A 19,580-nucleotide genomic window follows, 5' to 3' on the forward strand; every position below is an offset into this window, starting at 1 on the left:
GTGCAGTCAGGAGTTCCCTGAAGTCACTGGGGAACTCAGGCAGAACTGCCACTTCTTTCTGCAGCCAGTCTGCCAAATCTCAGGGCCTCAGGACCAAGCATCGCCTGGAGGGAGCTCTCCTCTGCAAGGGTGCCCTCCACTCTCTACCGCCAAACCCGTTCACCAGGGCAAAGGCACACCTTTGACTGGATAAACCTGGAAACACGGACTTCACCACTTCCTGCATCTCTGTCCTTACAAGAAGTGGCTGGAGGGGTGAATGGCACCAGAACTTAGGACGCTGAAATGGGAGACTGCGCAGCCCGCTGGGGGTGGGCTAGGGTGTCAGATGCACCGCCCCACCCCGTCCCAGGTCTTCCTCCTTCGGCAAAACCAAGGGCAGAATGGAAGGGACGGGAAAGGAGGGGGACGAAGGTCTTGCACATCGCACAGCTAGGTTTCTAGAATTAACCATCTCTCCTTACTGCCGGCTCTAAAACCTGCACTCTCCACCGGTCCACATCCTGACCGATGACCACGCTCGCGCCCACCCGGTCGCGCGCCCTCCCAGTCCCCGGTCCCTCCTCACCTGACGTGGCCTTGCACATCTGGGGCATCCGGGTGACCCTGCTGTGCGCCACGAAGGTGCTCTGGGAGGAGGTGCTGTACTGGGAGCCGCTGTCCGAGGAGGTGGAGCTGGTGTGCGACAGGCGGCTGTGCTCCTTGTGCGAGGCGCTCGAGCGCTGGTACCACTGGCGCAGCTCGTCCGAGACAGCGGCGCGGCCGGCGCCCTTGTCGGGGGCGCCCTCGCGGCCCAGGGACGGAGTCCGCAGGATCTGCGAGCGCGAGGGCGTCAGGCGGCCCGCGTCGCCCTCGTCGCCGCCGCGCCAGCTCTCCCGGAAGAGGCCGCCGGCCGTGTAGGAGTTGGAGGTCTTGAACTGCGCCTTGACGCTGTAGTGGCCTTCCTGGTCGCTCTCCAGGCTGCGCACCACCACCGGCGTGGCGCCGCCCTCCACGTACAGCGGGTACTCCTTGATGCGGTACTGCGAGCTCGGCTGGCTCTGGCTGTGCAGGTAGACGCCGTGGCCGCCGCCGCGCGCTGCTAGGTTGGGCATGCTCCCCGAGTTCGCCGCGCCCAGGGCGCCCGCCGCCCGCTGGCGCTGGCGCTGGCGCGCGCGCGCCTTGGACGGCGAGTCCTCGGCCAGCGTGGAGTAGTTGGCGTTCATCTGCGCCGGGTAGTAGTGCTCCGAGCTCGAGTGGCTGGTGCACGACGAACAGTCGTCCATGGGGTCCGAGCCGTTGCTGCTACGAGTCCGTGGCGTGTAGAAGTCGGGGCTCCCCGTGTCGTTCTCTGAGCCCAGGAGCTTGCCCTGGGACTCCAAGCTGGAGCTCCGGTGCCGAAAGTGCAGGGCCAGGCTGTGCAGCCGCGTGGGGCTGAGGTCCACCGACCTGCGGGGAGAGGACCGGCGAGGTGGGTCTGGGGGCGCCCAGGGGAAGGGTCTGGCAGCTCTGCGATCGCAGCCCGGGGCCTTCGGAAACGTGCATCAGACTTCGGAAACTGAGTCCAAGAGCTGGTGCTTCCCAACCCTCCCAGGTGAAGACAGGGCGAGAAGGGGACGGCTGATCCCCAGGCCTCCGCTCTGATGTTTGATTTTGAATGGGCGGTGGGGTCAGAGACAGCGCCCACGTGTTACTTCTGAAAAAAGCACGCCAATAGCCAGGCCCCCCTCCCTTTTTTTAAAGATGAAAAGAGATGCTATAGACACAGTGAACCAAGATTATCCCCATTTTAGCATTATGTTAAGTCGGTGAAATGCTATTTTAGTAGGTCAAAAAAACAAAACAAAACAAAACAAAAAAGGCCTTGCAGAAGCAATCATACCGTTCCACCCAGTACTATTATGAAACCCATGTAAATAGATTTCTATTTCCCTGTGAACACTTGTGTAAAAAGGAAGACTGGTGGCATGTGGAACACTTAAAAATGACAGATGCAAATAAACACTTGCCCCTCCACTACTTTGTTTATAATCCATTCCACTTATTGGAGTCACACAATAAATATCCATCAATATGGCCATGGGGGCAGAGTGTAAGGACTCCATAGAAATTCACCATGGCTGGGCTGACCAAGTACATGAAGAGGTGAGTCCCAGGGGTGACTGTCACTCAGGGTAGACTGCGAAATCCCAATCATGTGGCCCTCTTTGACTCAGGCCTCAGTTTCCTCTCTGGTCCCACCCCCTACTTCCACCCAAGCTCATGGGAATATGCCAAGTGCAAGCCTGAATTTGGCACTTTGACCTTCCTGTTCCCTGAATATCCTTAGAGCTCACCACCCATCCCATCCAGGTCTCTGCTCAAATGTTATCTTATTAGAGAAGCCTTCTCTGTTGGTTTCATTTAAATGATGGTCTCTCCCTTCACTGTCTAGCTTCTTGCCCATTCATTATTCTCAATACTAATCACCGCTGACATTTCTTTACTGTGAACTCTCTTCCTACTAAAACATCAGTCTGATGGAAGCAAGGTGTAGTCTTTTTTGTCCACTGCACTGTGCCCAAGAATGGTATTTGGTACATAGATGCACTTGATAAGTATCTGTTGTATGAGTGAGTGAATGAATGAATGGATGGATGGATGAGAGACTCTTGCCTGGAGAGCTCAGTGTTATCCTGTATAAATGGTTCACCGCTTACAGCAGATCACACTATCTGTCCTTTGAACTATAGTCCCTATGGATTTAAGTGTCAGAGAAAATTGACTGATGGCTTTGGTTTTGCCTCTTTTTAGGAAAGGAAGGTGGAATTCACTGAAACCTCACTTTTCCTTTTGCTGTTTAATGAATTTACCCCCTGGGGGCATTCAAGGAAGTCCAGGATAAACTTAGGCTTCAGTAGAAAGATACATGGGGACCCTCCTCTGGGCAAGGCTGTTCTGATCCCTGCTAATCCGGCTCAAGTTCCCGCCTCTGCTCTTACTGGGAAAGCTCCTTCCATACCCACAGTGTCTGAGGGATTCCTGGCCAGCTCCTGGTGCCCCACTGATGCAGACAGTGGGATATAATGTGTCTCTTGGCTCCTGGGGGCCTCCTGCTGCCTGCTCAGTTTTAATTCTGCTTCACTTACAGAAGAGCCTACCTCATCGGTTCAGTCCTGACTCTAGTTCACCAGTTACCTGGGCCAGTGTGGGGCCAAATTTTTACAAAGGTGGGGGTCTGGCCCATGGAGGGAGATGGGGAGACTCACCTCGTGGAATGCACGTAGTGGGGACTCCGGACGCGGAGGTCAGGTGTGGATGGCATGCTGCACTGCGAGTTCCAGTGCGGGAGGCTGCGGATGGGGCTGGTCTGCAGGGAGCTGCTCCCCCCTCCTGCTTCGGCACAGCTCCCCGTGCTGGGGAAGCGCTTGTGGTTGCTGCAAACCAGAGGAGGCCATGCCGGTCACTGCCTGCTAGGGCTGCCCCTTCACTGAGGTCGCTGACTGTGGCCTCAGGACATCCCTCTCGGGGTCAGGGAAGTCTGCCCAGGACTCCCCCAGAAGTGGATGGGTGTCCGTATCCCTTACCCTTCATGCCTTATGGCAGCGTGAGACGAAGCCCCTGTTCTGTGAAGCCCCTGCCCTCAACCACAGTTTCTGTTTTCCGTAAGACAAATATTTACCTGTCTGGGTACCCACTGGGAGTTTTACAGGGCATAATGAAGGGAAATGAGAAAAACAGAGAGGCAGACAAAAACCCCCCTCTCCGTATCAGCTGAATAATGAACTGGTAATACACAGCTAAGATTACAGCTATTTGGCTCTGGAATTCTGTTGGATGATGGTTTAGGGTTCTCAGCCATTTTGGGATTCTTCTGAGTGGACTCTAATTTGCCATTTCAGAATACTTCTGCCTATTATTTCCTAATTAATTCCCATGGAATTTAAGGACATTCAAGCAAGCTGCTGCAAACGTGGATTGTGAGCCAAAAACCCCAATTTCCCTGCGAATGACAAACCTGCACCTCCAGCGAGTCGGCAGCAGAGGGCGCTGTGGCGCAGCCCTGCTGGAAGGCAGCCCAGGGGAGGCGCAGCGCGGGTACCTGTGACTCACAGATGCTGCTTAACCCTTGGATTCTGCCTGTGTGGACAGTGACCTCGTGTGGCCTTCCCGGCCCAGCTCACCTGGAGTGACTGTGCGAGGAACGTTTCTTGACCTTCTCGTAAGGCTCATCTAGCGAGGACTCGCTCCACATTTTGGGCTTTATGGGCGACTTGTCATAGTCGTTGCGGTGATAGTGCATCTGCCTGAGTCCCTCCAGGGACTGGGGAGGAGGCGGCCGGTTGTGCGACGGTGGCCGAGGAGGGAGCCCCTTGTGAGGGGACTGTAAGGGGGACAGTGTGCTGGTGACCTGAGAGTCTTCTGCACCAAGACGGAAAAAAGAGTGTAAGTTAGCGAGAGTCATCCTCCCCACCTACCCCGGCAGGCTCCGCCCACCCTAATTTCACCCCCCGCCATCGGAGGTCAGTGGACAGGAGCAGTGGTTTCACTGTTTTACCCCTCAAATCAGTGAGGAAAGAGCCCCTGGAAGGAGCGACCTGCGATGGGAGTGGGGGGCCCAAGTGATGCATTTATGCCCCTTGGTAGGTCCAAGGTCTGGCATGTGGGGAAGAAACCGATCACACGCAATGCTAAAGACAATCTAGTCCTACTCCAGGTTCTCCTTACAGAGGAATCTCCTTCAAATGTTCCGCTTTCCTCCCCAGCAGAGACTGGAGTCCACAGAGGTCAAAACCAGTGCTGGATCTCTGCTATTCAAAACATGGCCCCCACTCCCCTGCAGTTCCAGCATTTCCTCCCACCCATGTAATGAATAAAAGTATGCTGCTGCTGCTGCTGCTGCTAAGTCGCTTCAGTTGTGTCGGACTCTGTGTGACCCCACAGATGGCAGCCCACCAGGCTCCCCCCTCCCTGGGACTTAGCAGGCAAGAACAATGGAGTGGGTTGCCATTTCCTTCTCCAATGCATGAAAGTGAAACGTGAAAGTGAAGTCGCTCAGTCATGCGGACTCTTAGAGATTCCATGGACTGTAGCCTACCAGGCTCCTCTGTCCATGGGATTTTCCAGGCAAGAGTACTGGAGTGGGTTGCCATTTTGTTCTCCAAAATATGACGATCTGATTGCAAATAGCAGGGCCAAGACAACTGCGTAAATATGCTGCCAGCCTCATCTCACATCAATGACAATGAATATTATAGTTATCATTATGACTGGGAGCAAGATCTTTCATGTTTTCTCTCTGAATCACCCCTTACCACCTGAAGTTTTCCTAAAGGGCAAAAAAAAATAAATAACTGCCACTTAATATGATGGATTGGCCAAAAAAGATTTAAAAAAAAAAAAAAAGAAAAAGTCAAAAAGATCTTACAGAAAAACCTGGATGACCTTTTTGGCCAATCCAGTATTTCCATGTCATTAATGCCCTGACCTCTCCAGGTTGGGCTTAAATTCATGGTAACATTCTCTAATATGGTTCTGTGTTTGGAATTCCTTCTCTGATGTGTGGTGGTGATGGTGGGCTGGGGTTGGGGGGTGGTAGGTGTGCAATCATTTCTAGTTTTGTAAGAATTTCCCAAGAAAATATCCTGAGAATCACTATGTTTTTGGAGGTCAATGAGCAATAAGAAGACAGTTTTCTAGGTGACCAGGAGTCTAAAGGGACATCCTTCTTTCCCTTTCACCATTTCTCAGGAAGGTACAGAGACTTGCTTTCTTCTGGCTGCCTGAAGGCTCTCCTAGATGGTTTCAATCTTTATGACCCAAACCAATGTCCACTTCTTTCCTCCAGAAATTATACTCAAAAGGAAACTATACATGGTGTTTAAATCATCTGTTCAGGTAAAAATGTGGTTTTGGCAAATAAAAAAGTCAAACACCATCCACTCACTTGGATAACATCACCAACTCAATGGACATGAGTTTGAGCAAACTCCAGGAGACAGTAAAGACAGGGAAGCCTGGCGTGCTGCAGTGCATGGAGTCACAAAGAGTTGGACATGACCAAACAACTCAAACCACTCACCATCACCTTAAATCTTACCTCCAGGCCCCAAGACATAATGAAATTCCAATAGGCGTGTGTTTCTGTAGCACCCACCCACTCTCAGCCAAATAGGTGACCTCTGAGAAGTGAAAGAATCACAGGGAACCCGGCGTCATCTTGATCTGGCTCCTGGGTTTCCACTGGGCTGTTCCAGACTACATATAGCTTAATCCCAGGCTGTCCCAGACTACGTTCAGTTTAATCCCAGTAATAATCTATGCTCTGAGTTCTCAAGCAGGAAACAGACAACATACCATCTTCAAGAACAAGGGCATCTGACAGGGAACTGTCTTCACTGGCAATATTTCCATCTGGGAAGACAAAAAGCATAAATGTATGAGTTGAACACACCCCTGAGACAAAGCTCTATCTGTGAATGCCGTTGAGTTTCCCACCATCCCATTTCTTTCTAATCAGAAAGAACCCATGAAACACAATCAAAATGCTGTTAGGCATTTCTTTTGACAGTCTCTGTGGTAGGTCATGACTCACCCCCCATCCCTGACACTGCAATGTGCCCGTTCTTTGTTTCACTGGCGACAGCAATACTGAGCAGCTTAATATCCAGCATAAAGGCCGCCTGGCCACATCATTGCCCCGGCCCATCTCAGGGCGCGTTCCAACTCAACCCAAAGAAGTGACCTGCTATTTATTCTACACACGCGAAACTAGGGTGAGGAGTTTGGTTTGGCTCATATGACAGTAAATGACTTCTCAAGAAACTTCTTAAGTCATTAGCAGACAAAACAAGCTTCTAAGTACAACTTCTCTCTCCGAAGCTTATTTTCAGAGACACCATTCAATTAACCATGAGAACACACCCAGAGGGAGACAGAAAGATAATCCCCTTCCTTTAGCAGCTAGGGAAACTGAGGGATATCTAGGGAGGGATGGCTTGTCCAGGACTGTGCTGCTCTCCTGGCTAAGTTAGCAAAAGATCCCAGGTCTTTAGATCCCAAGCTTAGCCTTTTATCTCTTAAATAACAAACCAGGCTAAGGCATGGAAGAAGAAACTGGTATTACTTTAATTCAAGTGGGCTCTTATGATGAAACATTATTTCAAGGAGGCAGCAAAATGGAGAAGGTATATTCTTAAGCAGGTAAAATACATGGCTAACAGCTTGGATGGGACCATTCACCAGCTGGTCAGAGAGTGAGTTACAGACGGACTCTGTTGGCTGTCCTCACAGAATGGCCCTCACTGAGCAGGCGGGGGAACCATGCTCTTCTGTGGTCGACCAGCAAGACTTCTGTCCCTCAGCTGTCCCTCCCAGACTCTGTCAGCCTAGCTGATGTTTCTGCAGAGTTGGGGAACCCCCAGGTCCCTTCAAGGGTGCAGAAGGAAGTCCCAAAAGGCAGAGAAGACAGAGAAAGGCAGGCTGACTGCAGCTCTTTTAGGGAAAATGATAATATCTTGGCCAAGGACAATAGGGCAAGAGGCAGAAGGATAGTAATTTCAAATTTCCTACAGTGAGAGAATTGTTTTATGATCTTTCTCTCTTTGAACTAAGAATTCTCTTTATTTGTATTGCTTGATGAACTATGAACTGCTACGAGACACAGCCTTGACTAGCATCTTGGAGTCGGCAATCTATTATCCCCTCCCCAGGATGCCCACAGTTTTAAGTTACAGCAATATATACACATAGCGGTGGTAAAACACACATAATGGAAAGTTTACCATTTTAGCTGTACAGTTCAGTGAACTTAAGAACATCCACACTGTGGTGCAGCCGTCACCACCATCCAGCCCCAGAACTTCTGTCATCTTCCCCAAACTAAAGCTCTGTCCCCTGTCCATCTTCCCCAACTCCTCCAAACCTCTCTTCTACTTTCTGTCTTCCTGGAGCTAACGTATGATAAATATGTATAAACTATGAAAGGATACTTGATAATATATCTTAAAGAAATTGATAAGGAAGGACCTACTATATTCAGGGAACTATATTTAATTACCCTGTAATAACCTGTAATGGATAAGAATCTGAAAAAGAACAGCTGTATATATCTAGTCTTTTGTGGATCACTTTGCTATACACCTGAAAGGAATGCAGTGTTACACAACACAACTATACTTCCCTTAAAAGAAACAGTGTTTGCTGACTTAAAAAAAGAAAAAAAGTATCATGATAGTTGGGAAAGAATTGAGGGTTGGTGATGAATTCTGGGTTCTTTCCTTCTAGTGTTCACCAAATACAGTCTCCCCAGCTCCTAGCCCCTCCTGGACCGGGGTTTGGGGCTCTAGACCATCAGAGTGGGGAGCCCCAGATCTCTCCAGCTTCGGCAGTGGGACGGAAGCCCATGGAGACAAAAGAGGGCCGCGGGGGTGCTGGCCTCGGGGCAGCCCAGCCTCCCACCTTTCCTTCCAGACGTGCGTAGGGTGACCAGGTCCCTGAGGATGTGGGAGCCTAGGCTGGCTCAGGACAGCTCCCAGGAGACTGAGAGGAGTGCATTCCCAAGAGGCCATAAAGAGTAATAATGCTCCTTTGATTTGTATAATCCCTTTTATCTCTGGTTCTGAGTGCATCTTATTGCTCTCATTGGTACCAGGTCTTTCTAGCTTCATTTTATGGATGGAAACATTAAGGCACAGGGGTAGTTCAGCAGCTTGCTAGGTTACTCTGGGGTCTGCGCTTTGGGTCCATGCTCTGGACAGGGACCCCCACCCCCTGAGGCCAGTGGGGGAAGGGACACCCACAGTGGGGAGTGGTCTTAGCACTGACCGTCAATGATCAGCGAGGCCCTCTGGGTGGGTTTCTTTCCAGATTTGACGCGGTTCTCGTTGATGGCACTTTCAATCTCCTGCAGCTTCTTCAGTGCGTTCAGATAAGAGGTTTTCCTCTGCTTCTTCAGTTTTTTGCTGACATTGGGGTCACTGGCCAGGCGGCGGGCGGCCTCTGTAATCTGGGACTGAATGGCAAACTCCCGCTCCAGGCGCTCCAACTCGGCTTCCTGCAGGAGGGGTAGCCGAGGCTGCACTTAGGCAGATGCAGAACAGGTGAGGCCCATCCTCCCAACCCCGCCCCGCCGTGCGAGACATGTGCACTAGGGAGCCAGAGGCCGCAGGGCCCACCCCAGCTGGGCCTGGCCCCTCAGCGCCTGCTCCTCCAGTCCCTGGCAGCCAGGGACCTGGACACGCCCACTTTTGAGACTCTAGGCCCCTGATCCATCCTGGGGACAACATCAGCCCTGAGACTGGCACCGTCACTGAGAAGCAAGGAGTTTTCAGGCCTGGGGGCCACTAGGGTTCATTTCCAAGGTCTCCAGTGATGTTCTGGAAGACCCAGCTTGGAGGTGATCCAGGGCCCACTGGGTTGGCATCCTCGTTCCATCAGGGGCATGGTCTCTCTGTGCTCTTCTGTGGGTCTGCTAGCAGGGGACTCACAGGGACATCCCACCCCCGCCCCCAGCCACAGCACATGCCCTCTGTCTCTCCTATTTTGAGCCCTTCATGCTGGGCCTCATCCCTACTTAATCATGCCTCCTTCAGATGTTTTTCTGTGAACGCTGCTGTCCACACACCTGCTCTGCACAAAACTTCTGCTGAATGACCAGGGACCCTCAGTGAGTCTGGCTGGTGGGTGATGGAGCCGGGTCCCTGCTCCTTGGATCATCCTGGGCACCCTTCCTTTCCCATGTGCCTCCCTTCCTTCCTCCTCTACTCCTGACTTTGGCTGAAAGGAGCAGGGGGATGAATTTTCCCTCAAATAGGGTTATGAACCCAGGAGAAATGCAACTGTGGCCGCCAGAAGGTGCCTCCTGGGCCCAGAGGATGAAGGGGGCCCTCAGATTAACTGCTGGCTTCTCTGCAGCTCAGCTGGTGCCTTCTGCAAACACCGCCCAGACCATTAAGACCAGGGGAGCCCAAGCCCGCATTGTAGCTCCGGAGGATACACAGCCTGGCTAAAGGCTGAAAGGAACAGATCTAACCACGAAAGAACAGAGCACTGAGCTCGTTGGAGCCAACACTTCCTAGTCAATGGCTGAATACTCCATCCTCGCCTGTGGGCACCGTGTGCCCGGCAGGGTGCCTCCATCAGGCACAAAACTCTGAGCTGGACTTCACTTCCTGTGGAGCCCTGAAGGGACAGGCCCAGGGGGAGACTGAAAGGAACGAGTAAGCGGCTAATAAAAGTCCCTGGGTCCTTCAAACGCCTAATGCATTTCTTCATCCCTGGAGAAGAGTAACCATAACCAGGTGGACTCTTGCCCGGACCCTCCAGACAAAAAAGTCACCAAGGACACAGCCCGGTCTGTCAGAGTGACCTCAGCTTGCAGCTGCTCCCGGGCAGGCAGAACAGCCCTGGCCCAAGACCCTGACCGCGATTTTGTGGGAGCCCGGGACACACTCTTGCTACTTAAACCGAGCCAAGGACAAGGCTGGCGGCTCATCTGCACAGATGGCTGCCTGCGTGTGAACAGGGAGGTCAAGGGCATTCCCAGGAGAAAGGCGCACCTGCTGATGACATCTGCAGGAGACAGGGATTCTCAGGGAGCCGAGCATCTTTTACAGGGAAGTGTGACAGAGGCACTGTGAGAAGGCGTGATGGGAACGTGGGAAGAACAACAGCGCGTGGGTAGGGTGGGGTGCTCACTCCAGTGGGGTCTCCCCTGGAAAGTTCAGTGCAGGTGTCCTACCAGTACAAGAGGAGTGGAAGTCTCCAGGCAATTCTGATGACAGCCAGGTTTGAAAAATACTCCACCAGGCAGTTCTCTAAATTGCACCGGCCTGCACCTCAGCTCTGACTTTGATAAAGTCCCAGGCCCACCCACAGCCCAGCACCCCTCCTGCTATACCCCTCATGGTTACCAAGCATCTAGCAGTTGTCAATACTGAGTTAAATATTTTCCGTCCACTTGCTCACTTAATCCCAGGGACAGTCTGGAGAGATGAGGGTTATGACCTTCGTTCTACAGAAGAGGAAAACTGCCTCCGGGTTTGGATGACGGGTTCTGGTGCATCCACCAGTTCTCCCCAGGGCCTGGGGATGGGGGGCTGCTATTACAGATTTCAGGAGGCTGGTCACCCCCCTCAGTTGTCTCCAGGGCATGTGTGTTTCCCCCTAAATTCAACCACTGCACGTGTTATGTGACAACATCAGGTTCTCTTTTTAAAAACACTAAGCACGTACAGAATTCCCTTCTCCACTGGCTCTGATTCCTGCCCTTTGGAACCCTCTGTTCAATAGTGTTGTAATGAGTAACTATATTTGTAATAAATTTGGAAAGCCATTTCCTGGACATGCCCCTGGGGCCTGAGGTGTGCCTGGCCTTGAATTTCTCTTGCTCTGAGACTGGATAACTCATTAACCAACTGGGTGCCCAAGGCTCACTGAAAAACACTCTGATGCTGGGAAAGATTGAGGGCAGGAGGAAAAGCTGGTGACAGAGGATGAGATGGTTGGATGGCATTACTGACTCAATGGGCATGAGTTTGATCAAGCTCTGAGAGACGATGAAGGACAGGGAAGCCTGGCATGCTGCAGTCCATGGGGTCACAAAGAGTCAGACACAACTTAGTGACTGAACCGCAATAAGGGCAGACCCGACGGTCTTTCCTCAGCCAACAGCACTCCTGCACCTGCTGACATGGCCTCAGCATTCTTCCTTTTTGATTGTTTTCTCTCATAGGTCACACAGCACATTCGGCTCTCAGTGACAAAGAGCTGGGAGAAGTACACATGACTTTTATGGAATAGCCTCCCGTTAACTTTGCTGCCTGCGACAGGCCTATTGAGTCAGACACACAGCCTCTGCAGAAATCAAAATGCTTTCAGATTAACACAGGTAACCAATCCTACCAATGGGCACTGAATACTGACCAAACAGATAACTTAAGAAAAGATTACAAGGAGGGCTACTCAGGAGGAAAAGAGGGTGCGGTGTTGGGTAGAATGAAACATCATCAGAGTAAACCCTGGCATCCTCACAAATGGGCCAGTAAGGCGGGTGTCAGAGAGTCCAGCCACAGAGAGAAGAAACACGCACCTCTCCTTTGGGCAAGATTTTCTGCTCATCCAGCTTGAAGGCCGTCCCGATTCTTCTTCGAACAATGGGTGGCTCCTCTCCTGGATCCAGGGGATACTCTACAGGCAGTTTGCCCGTCAGCTCCTGTAGAGGTGTGACATCATGGGAGGAGGGATCAGCAGAGCGTCCATGATTGGCTTCTAGGACATGGACACACGCACGCACACACACATACACGCATGCACATAAACGGACACACACATGCACACACAGAGACACATATGCATGCATGCACGCACATACATGTGCACACACACATGCACGCTCTTCAAAGCACAGATCCAATACATAGATTTGAAACCATAACCTTACACAATATTAAGGTTAACAGGAGGTCCTACAGTGCAATTTCATTTCTACAAATGCATGAGAGCAGTCCTTTTACAGACCAGAAGCACTTGGAAAAGTTTTTCCCAAAGTAAGTTCCTATCAGGTAAGTTAAGTCACTGTTGGTTTCCATCATAAAAACCCGAATTTCATTCACTTGTTAATTTCATACACATGTCCAGCGTGTCTACTGTGTGCCCAGCGAGACTGCCCAGCCAGTAAGAGCAGTGGCAACACGAGATCTCTGGTCTTTCTGGCTCTAAACTCTGGTTCTTTTCACTGCATCAACTGTTCCCTCTCACGTATCAAAGTTCAAAATGAGTCTTTCAAATGAGCTTTCTTAGGAAGATTGGTATCTATTGGGTAAATCCCAGAAAAGGGCATTATTACATTATTTAAAACCTGAATATGAGTAATAATTATTCCACTCTGGCTGGATGCTCAAGGAACAGGCTGAGCTCAAAAGACATTAAATGTGTACAGATATGAGTTTCACTTGAAACTAAAATATAATCCATACTACTGACAAAGGTATTAAAAAAAATCCGGTGTATGTGCCTTTGGGGCTCTGGAAATCTAACTGTTGTGAGTAGAAGGACAGTGAATTTAGCAGACAGACCACCATGGGGACAATGGTCCCAGGAAAAGGTGAAGAGAGGTCTGTGGGATGATTCACAGTTAGGATTAGGCTCTCTATGAGTGGTTACCTTTGGGCTGAATAAAGATTATATTTGAGTCAGCAGCTGATCCGCATGGTGGAGCCCAGGTGTCTACTGCAAGGAGTCACTTCCAGGGACCAGAAAAGCCTGGGAAACTCACTGCCTGCCTCCAAGGCACACGTGACCCTTCCAGGCAGAGCCGAGCCCTGGTCTCTAGTCTCAAACCAACATGGATGCTACATAAAGACCCAGTGCAGGCTCTTCTTGGGAACATCCGTCACTCACACAGAAACTTCTATGCCAGGCAGCCTCCTATGGGCAGGTGAGCCCTGATCATTAGTTTCCAGGGGCAGACTGACCTTCTAACAGAAGGAGTGATCTGGCTTTTCTGTGCCACCCCTGTGTGTGCACACTGGGGTGTGTGTCTGTACATGATGAGTTGTGTGTGTGTGTGATCGCACTCCCTGTGATCCCAGGCCTCTCCTCCTGGGTTCAGGCCATCAGGAAACGACCTCCTGGCCTTTTTATTCCCCGGTGTAAGCATTTCAGAACACAATGGCCAACTCTTTGAGTACAAAATGCTTGGCAGTTTTCTTCCCTGTTTTTTTTTTTTCCTCTCTTCTTTTTTTAAACGTGGTTCAAATGTCTCCCAAGTAGTTATGTGTTTACTTGGCAACATTTTTATCTACTGCCCTGAAAGTCTGCCTATAAATAACATGACAGATAGAGGGTTTTATGCTGTTAGGACTTTCTTTTTGGCTTTGTGACTTAAAAAAGGAGGGAAAAGTTGTTAAAATGTAAAAAAATGATTTAAAACTCTAAAGAGTCTGTCATTTTCTAACACAAAATTGCAGATCAATTCCAGTCCAACAAAAAACAAAATTTTTTTAAAATCTATGAAAAGTTTAAAGGCTGTCTCTAAATTTCCTCTTCCATTGTAAGCTACTACAATGGAAGAGGAAATATTGAAAAGCTGTACTGATAGTTACTGCAAATTGAGAATCTGTATTGTCCCAGCAAGAGTACCAAGCCTTCTGAGAATAATGAAATAAAACTTCAAAGAAGACAAAAAAAGTCTGTGGTTTTAAAACAAAATATCTTTTTAAAAAATAAAGCTACTGATTTTCCACCATCTGCTTGAAGGTATTTGAGTCCAGGCCTTGATTCTCCATATTTAATCTGATTTCACGTGTAACCAGAGCTGCTGGCGAAAGGGGAGTTTAACACACTCTGGTGAGAGGCTCAATGGAGCCGCCACTGCTGCTGCTAAGTCGCTTCAGCTGTGTCCGGCTCTGTGCGACCACAGAGACGGCAGCCCACCAGGCTCCCCTGTCCCTGGGATTCTCCAGGCAAGAACACTGGAGTGGGTTGCCATCGCCTTCTCTGCAATAGACCCGGTTCCCCTTCTATTCTTATGTCAGTTATATTCTGCCAAACACTCCCACTGCATCTCATTTGGGCTGCCCCATGCCCCAGATGACAAAAAGCTTCTCGATACCCTGAGCTGGGGGCATGGTGTGTGGGGGACACAGAAAGAGCAGGACTGTCAGGAGACAGGTTCTCCTGTCCCCTGAGTTCAGAGGAGGTAGGAGACTGTGACCGGCTTCCTGTGAAGTCATTTCTGCCGCTCGAGCTCTATTTTCTGGTGTCCACATTACAAAAAGTAAGAGCTTTGTTTTCCTTATTTTGCTTTTATATTTAAGAGAGACCTGTAGACCTTTGACAGACATGCTAACCTTGTCCGGACATGTTTCACCAGTTTTCTAGTGCTGGTTCCCAGCTGGGTTTAAGGATGCTGCCTTTATTAAAAGCAAAATAAGGCTTTACAAATTAACAACTGCAGATACCCACACCCATGTTGTCTCAGTCTTTCCAACGCATTCTTTATAAAAAGCTTGCTGATATTAACAGTATCACAGAACACATCCCCCAGCCGGGCCAACTGCTTTTCCCAAGATTTGCAAAGGATTTGCGCTAATGTGGGTCTGCTTTGAGCCGGCTCCGGTTTAAATCAATCCAGAGCATAATTAAGCCAAGTTGAACTGTAACGTGATCTCCTTCTGTGGCCCCTGCTTTCATTCTTCCCGGAGTAAGGCATTATGATTTGGGGGAGGGGAGTAACACTCTTCAGCTTAGTTTGGGAACACCTTTCTACTTCCCTTTGGGAGCTGTTGACCAACAAAGCTCCTTGTACTGTTACATGCAGGACTATCTCTCCCCCAGGGGTTCCCACCCCATGTATCCGTGTGCAAGCATGCTCACAGTAATGTGAACTGCATTAAAAGAAATCAAGCCTTCAAACATAACAAAGAACTGTGATATAAGCAGAAGGTGGTGGAAAAAGACACACAAATAAATATAAATAGTGATCTGCTACAGCCCCTAAATCTCAATGAGAGGTGAGACTAGTGTGTGTGTGTATGTGTGTGTATATATATATAATATATATGTGTGTGTATATATATATATATACCTGAGGAAGCATTGTTTTGCATAAAATTAGAATATTTTTTAGATAATTAGGCTAAGATTTCATTTACAAACAGCTCATGCAACTCAATATCCAAAAAGTAAACAACCCAATCAAAAAATAGGCCAAAGACCTAAACAGACATTTCTGCAAAGAAAACATACAGATGGCCAAAAAGCACATGAAAAGATGCTCAGCATCACTAATTATTAGAGAAATACAAATCGTAACTACAGTCAGGTATCACCTCACACCAGTCTCAATGGCTGTCATCAAAAAGTCTACAATTAATCAGTGCTGGAGAGGGTGTGGAGAAAAGGGAACCCTTCTACACTGTTGGTGGGAATGTAAATTGGCGCAGCCACTGTGGAAAACAGTATGGAGGTTCCTCAAAAAAGTAAAAATAGAGCTACCATATGATCCAGATACATGTCTAGAATCAATCCAACTCCTGGGCATATATCTGGAAAAAAACTTTTCTGAAACCAGAAAAACTTTTTTTGAAAGTATACATGCACCCTAATGTTCACTGCAGTACTGTCTGTAGTAGCCAAGATGTGAAGGCAACAGAAATGTTCATTGAAAGATGAATGGATTAAGAAGATGTGGTATATAGACACGATGGAATATTACTCAGTCATCAAAAAGAAGGAAATGATGCCATTTGCAGCAACATGGATGGACCTGGAGATTGTCATTCAAAGTGAAGTAAGTCAGAGAAAGATAAATATCATATGACATCACTTATATGTGAAATACAAAAAAAATTTGATACAAATGAACTTATTTACAAAGCAGAAACAGATTCACAGACTTAGAGAATGAATTTATGACTACCGGGGGGAGGTATAGATTGGGAGTTTGCGATTGACATGTAGACACTGATATATTTAAAACAAATAACCAAAGACCTACTGTAAAAACAAAACAAACAAACAAAATATAAAAAGCTAAAGAAAAAAAAAAGCACCATCTACCAAAAAATAAACACTAAAAGACACACACCAGATCATGAGTTTTAAAGAGGGTTACATATCAGATGAAACCCTGACCTCCTTGTTGATCCCCAAAGGTGCTTCTCACTATGATCTCAACAAAAATAAATCTGAAATATACTCAAGAGAAACAAAAGCCATAACAATGATAAACTCAGGGCCAAAGTCTTAGGAAGATGGCAAACCATTCCATCCAACGTGGTCCTGTCATATGAGAAAATGCTTTATAAGCTATGAGGTACCATGTGAATGTTGCTGTTTACTGTTGTTATCATGACTGTTATTACTACTTGTCATTTGGCCCCTGGGCAGAGGTTCTCACTGGGAATTCTGCCAAGACGTGCTTTCACTGCTGTCAGAGTGTTTCACTGTGGTCCAAGATGAGGGATGCTCATCCCAGGGGCTGGGTGTCATCAACAAAAGAGGTCCTGCTTCCCTCTTAAGCCCACTGTGACACCACCCTTGCCTTTTATACATACGCGAGCACAGATGAGCGCACCGGATGAAGCGGGGGTACTCACTGCTTCTCGGAGGCAGAGTTTCTTCAGCTCTTCCAGCCGCTGGCGCAGTGTTTCCTCCAGAGCTTCCTGCCTGGATTTCAAGGCCGCCAGCATGTCTTTCTTGGCCGACTGAGAGCTATCCGATTCCTGAGAACCTGTCAATTAACAGCAGGGTTACTAGGCCAGTCGACGAAGGGATGCACATCTGGACCACAAAGGAACTGAACCAAAGCCCACGCTGTGGATGTGGGATTCACCCCTGGAATCAAGGGAGTGTGAAATAAAACAGGTGCTTGGGACTCCAAGCTTGAGGAACAACTTCTCAGCACTCTGGGTAATTTGCAACTGGTCAGAAAGACTGATAGGGAAATGTACATGCCTGAAAGAGAAGTTTCTCTTCCTTGATTATCTTAAGATATGTCGCATATCCATTTTAATTTCACTAGCAAATTTTAATAAACATTTTGCACCATGAAGGGGAAGTAAATTGAGCCAGTCATTTTGTTTAATTTGTTTTTGGCCATGCCACATAGCTTAAGGGATCTTAGTTCCTCCCCTAGGGATTGAGATTGCACCCTTGATAATGAAAGCACAGAGTCCTAACCATTGGGCTGCCAGGGAATTCCTGAGCCAGTCATTTTAATACATAGTTTTAATTTCTTTCAATTTAAAGTGCTTATTTTTTTCTTAGTACAAAGATAATGCATGTTTATCATAAAAATTTGACAATGTAGACAGGTGTAAAAATAATCCATGAGCTAGTCACCCAGAGATAACCACCAACAAGCATTTTCTTTTGGTCTTTTTAGCTACGCACATATAGTTAAAAAATAAAATTAGATTTTTATTGTAGTTCTTGAATGCAAGACTGAATCATGAGCAAATTCTCTCCTAATAAAAGTTATTCCTATTTTTACATGCAGCATAGAAATATCTGCTTGCTGATTCAAATAGTAGCCTGCTAGATAGGAAACCGTTGTGTAAGGTAAACTGTAAACCAAACAAAAGGAAAATAAGCCAAAATGCCAACTGGAGAGATTAACATTAGATCAGAAGAATCATTTCTGGGCTGCAATGTTTGGACTCTGAAATAGGTTTCCTGCAGTGAAGCTATTATACCTTTTCTACCTGGATGGTTAGACAAGGGACCTTGACTCCCTGGGAAAGGAAAAGTTGCTTATTACTCTGCTTCTTGTGCCACAGAGAGTGGAAATCTTAGAAATGGATGGATGTGCCTTCAAGGGGCCCCTGTCATGAGATCTGCAACAGCATCAAACGACATCGAATACCTAGAGATTCATCTAGTGAAAGGTGGGTGGGATCTCCACAATGAAAAGTAGAATACTCTGCTGAGAAAAACACAAGACCTCAAACAAGATAGGGAAGTACTCTGGTCATGGATTGGAGGCTTGGTGTTGTAATGATGTCAATTCTTCAGGAACTAAACCAGTGAATCACTGTAATCCCAATAAAAATTCCAGCAGATTTGTTGGAGGGAGGGGTAGGAACTATATTTCCTTAGGAAGCATTTTGGAATGATTCAGTGAATGGATGACAGATTTGAGAATAATCCAAAAGGAATTCTCAAGAGTCAACTGTTCTGTTACTTCCAGTGGTTAAAAAAGGTGTCTCAGAATCAACACTAGAAAATACTTCTATGCTTTTACATCAAAAACCCTGCGAGGCTCCAATCATCCCCATAAATATACGATTCTTCTTTCTTCTTTAGGCTCTCAGCAGGAGTACTGATGTTCCCTCAATTATCAGGCACCTAGGTTCTTATAACCCTAATCCTCAAAAATTTTCAATGTTTAGGTACACTTTGACTCCATTCTAGGCTTCCCCTACCCCCTACTCCATTCTAATTTGAAACAGAGAATCTCCATCACTGCAGGAATGGACCATTTTTGTCTCCATACTAGCTAATACATATTAGCTTGAATAAACAAATACTGTTGTCAATCATATGCTTAGATGCTATAATTAAGTTGTGAGATGCTATAATATCTCATCTCGGTAAAGAAATCAAGTCCCTGTAAATGGTTTCTTTATAGAATCGACCTTCCAAGCTTTTAATCATTTTTGAAGCTCTTTCCTGGATTTCGTCATGCTTCAGTTGCATGTTTCCAAATTCAACAGTAAATGCAAACGAAAACTTGACCCTCACAAAGCGTCTATGACCTCATATCTCTCAGATTCTAAATCCATATGGTGTGCTTATGTCACACTTGGCTGGACACTACTGCAGGCTCCCCTTTTTGAAATGCTTCAGGTTTTCTACCCCCATAAGTCAATTACCCTGAGCTTATTAGTCCTGAACTATATCCAGTCTACATCCATCTAACATAATACAGCTATTAAAAAACCATTTTGAATCTTAATTTCATTCTCTTAGCCAGAGTCACTTACCACAGGTGAAGACCCAGGAAAATTTAATGAGCTAAGCTCTATTTCATCACTGAAAGAATTAATAAGAATATAAAATAATACGGGAAGGAAATCAGACTTTAGATTTAAAAAACAGACCTGGGGAAACTTGGT

At 47.7% G+C, this 19,580-nt stretch overlaps 1 protein-coding gene across 5 annotated transcripts in view; it reads right to left on the reverse strand.

Moving 5' to 3' along the window:
* Positions 1–19,580, reverse strand: part of FRMD4A (FERM domain containing 4A) — a 509,371-nt gene that overhangs the window by 18,090 nt on the left and 471,701 nt on the right. For all 5 annotated transcript variants that reach the window (XM_043884599.1, XM_043884598.1, XM_043884597.1 and 2 more), the window contains exons 15-21: positions 17,061–17,194; positions 12,050–12,172; positions 8,785–9,013; positions 6,316–6,372; positions 4,143–4,380; positions 3,228–3,395; positions 569–1,428 (exon numbers count right to left, since the gene is read on the reverse strand). In XM_043884599.1, coding sequence (XP_043740534.1) covers positions 569–1,428; positions 3,228–3,395; positions 4,143–4,380; positions 6,316–6,372; positions 8,785–9,013; positions 12,050–12,172; positions 17,061–17,194 — 1,809 coding nt within the window. The remainder of the gene's footprint in view (positions 1–568; positions 1,429–3,227; positions 3,396–4,142; positions 4,381–6,315; positions 6,373–8,784; positions 9,014–12,049; positions 12,173–17,060; positions 17,195–19,580) is intronic.

The sequence above is a fragment of the Cervus elaphus genome, chromosome 23 (assembly GCF_910594005.1).
Source record: "Cervus elaphus chromosome 23, mCerEla1.1, whole genome shotgun sequence".
NCBI classification, from domain to species: Eukaryota; Metazoa; Chordata; class Mammalia; order Artiodactyla; family Cervidae; genus Cervus; species Cervus elaphus.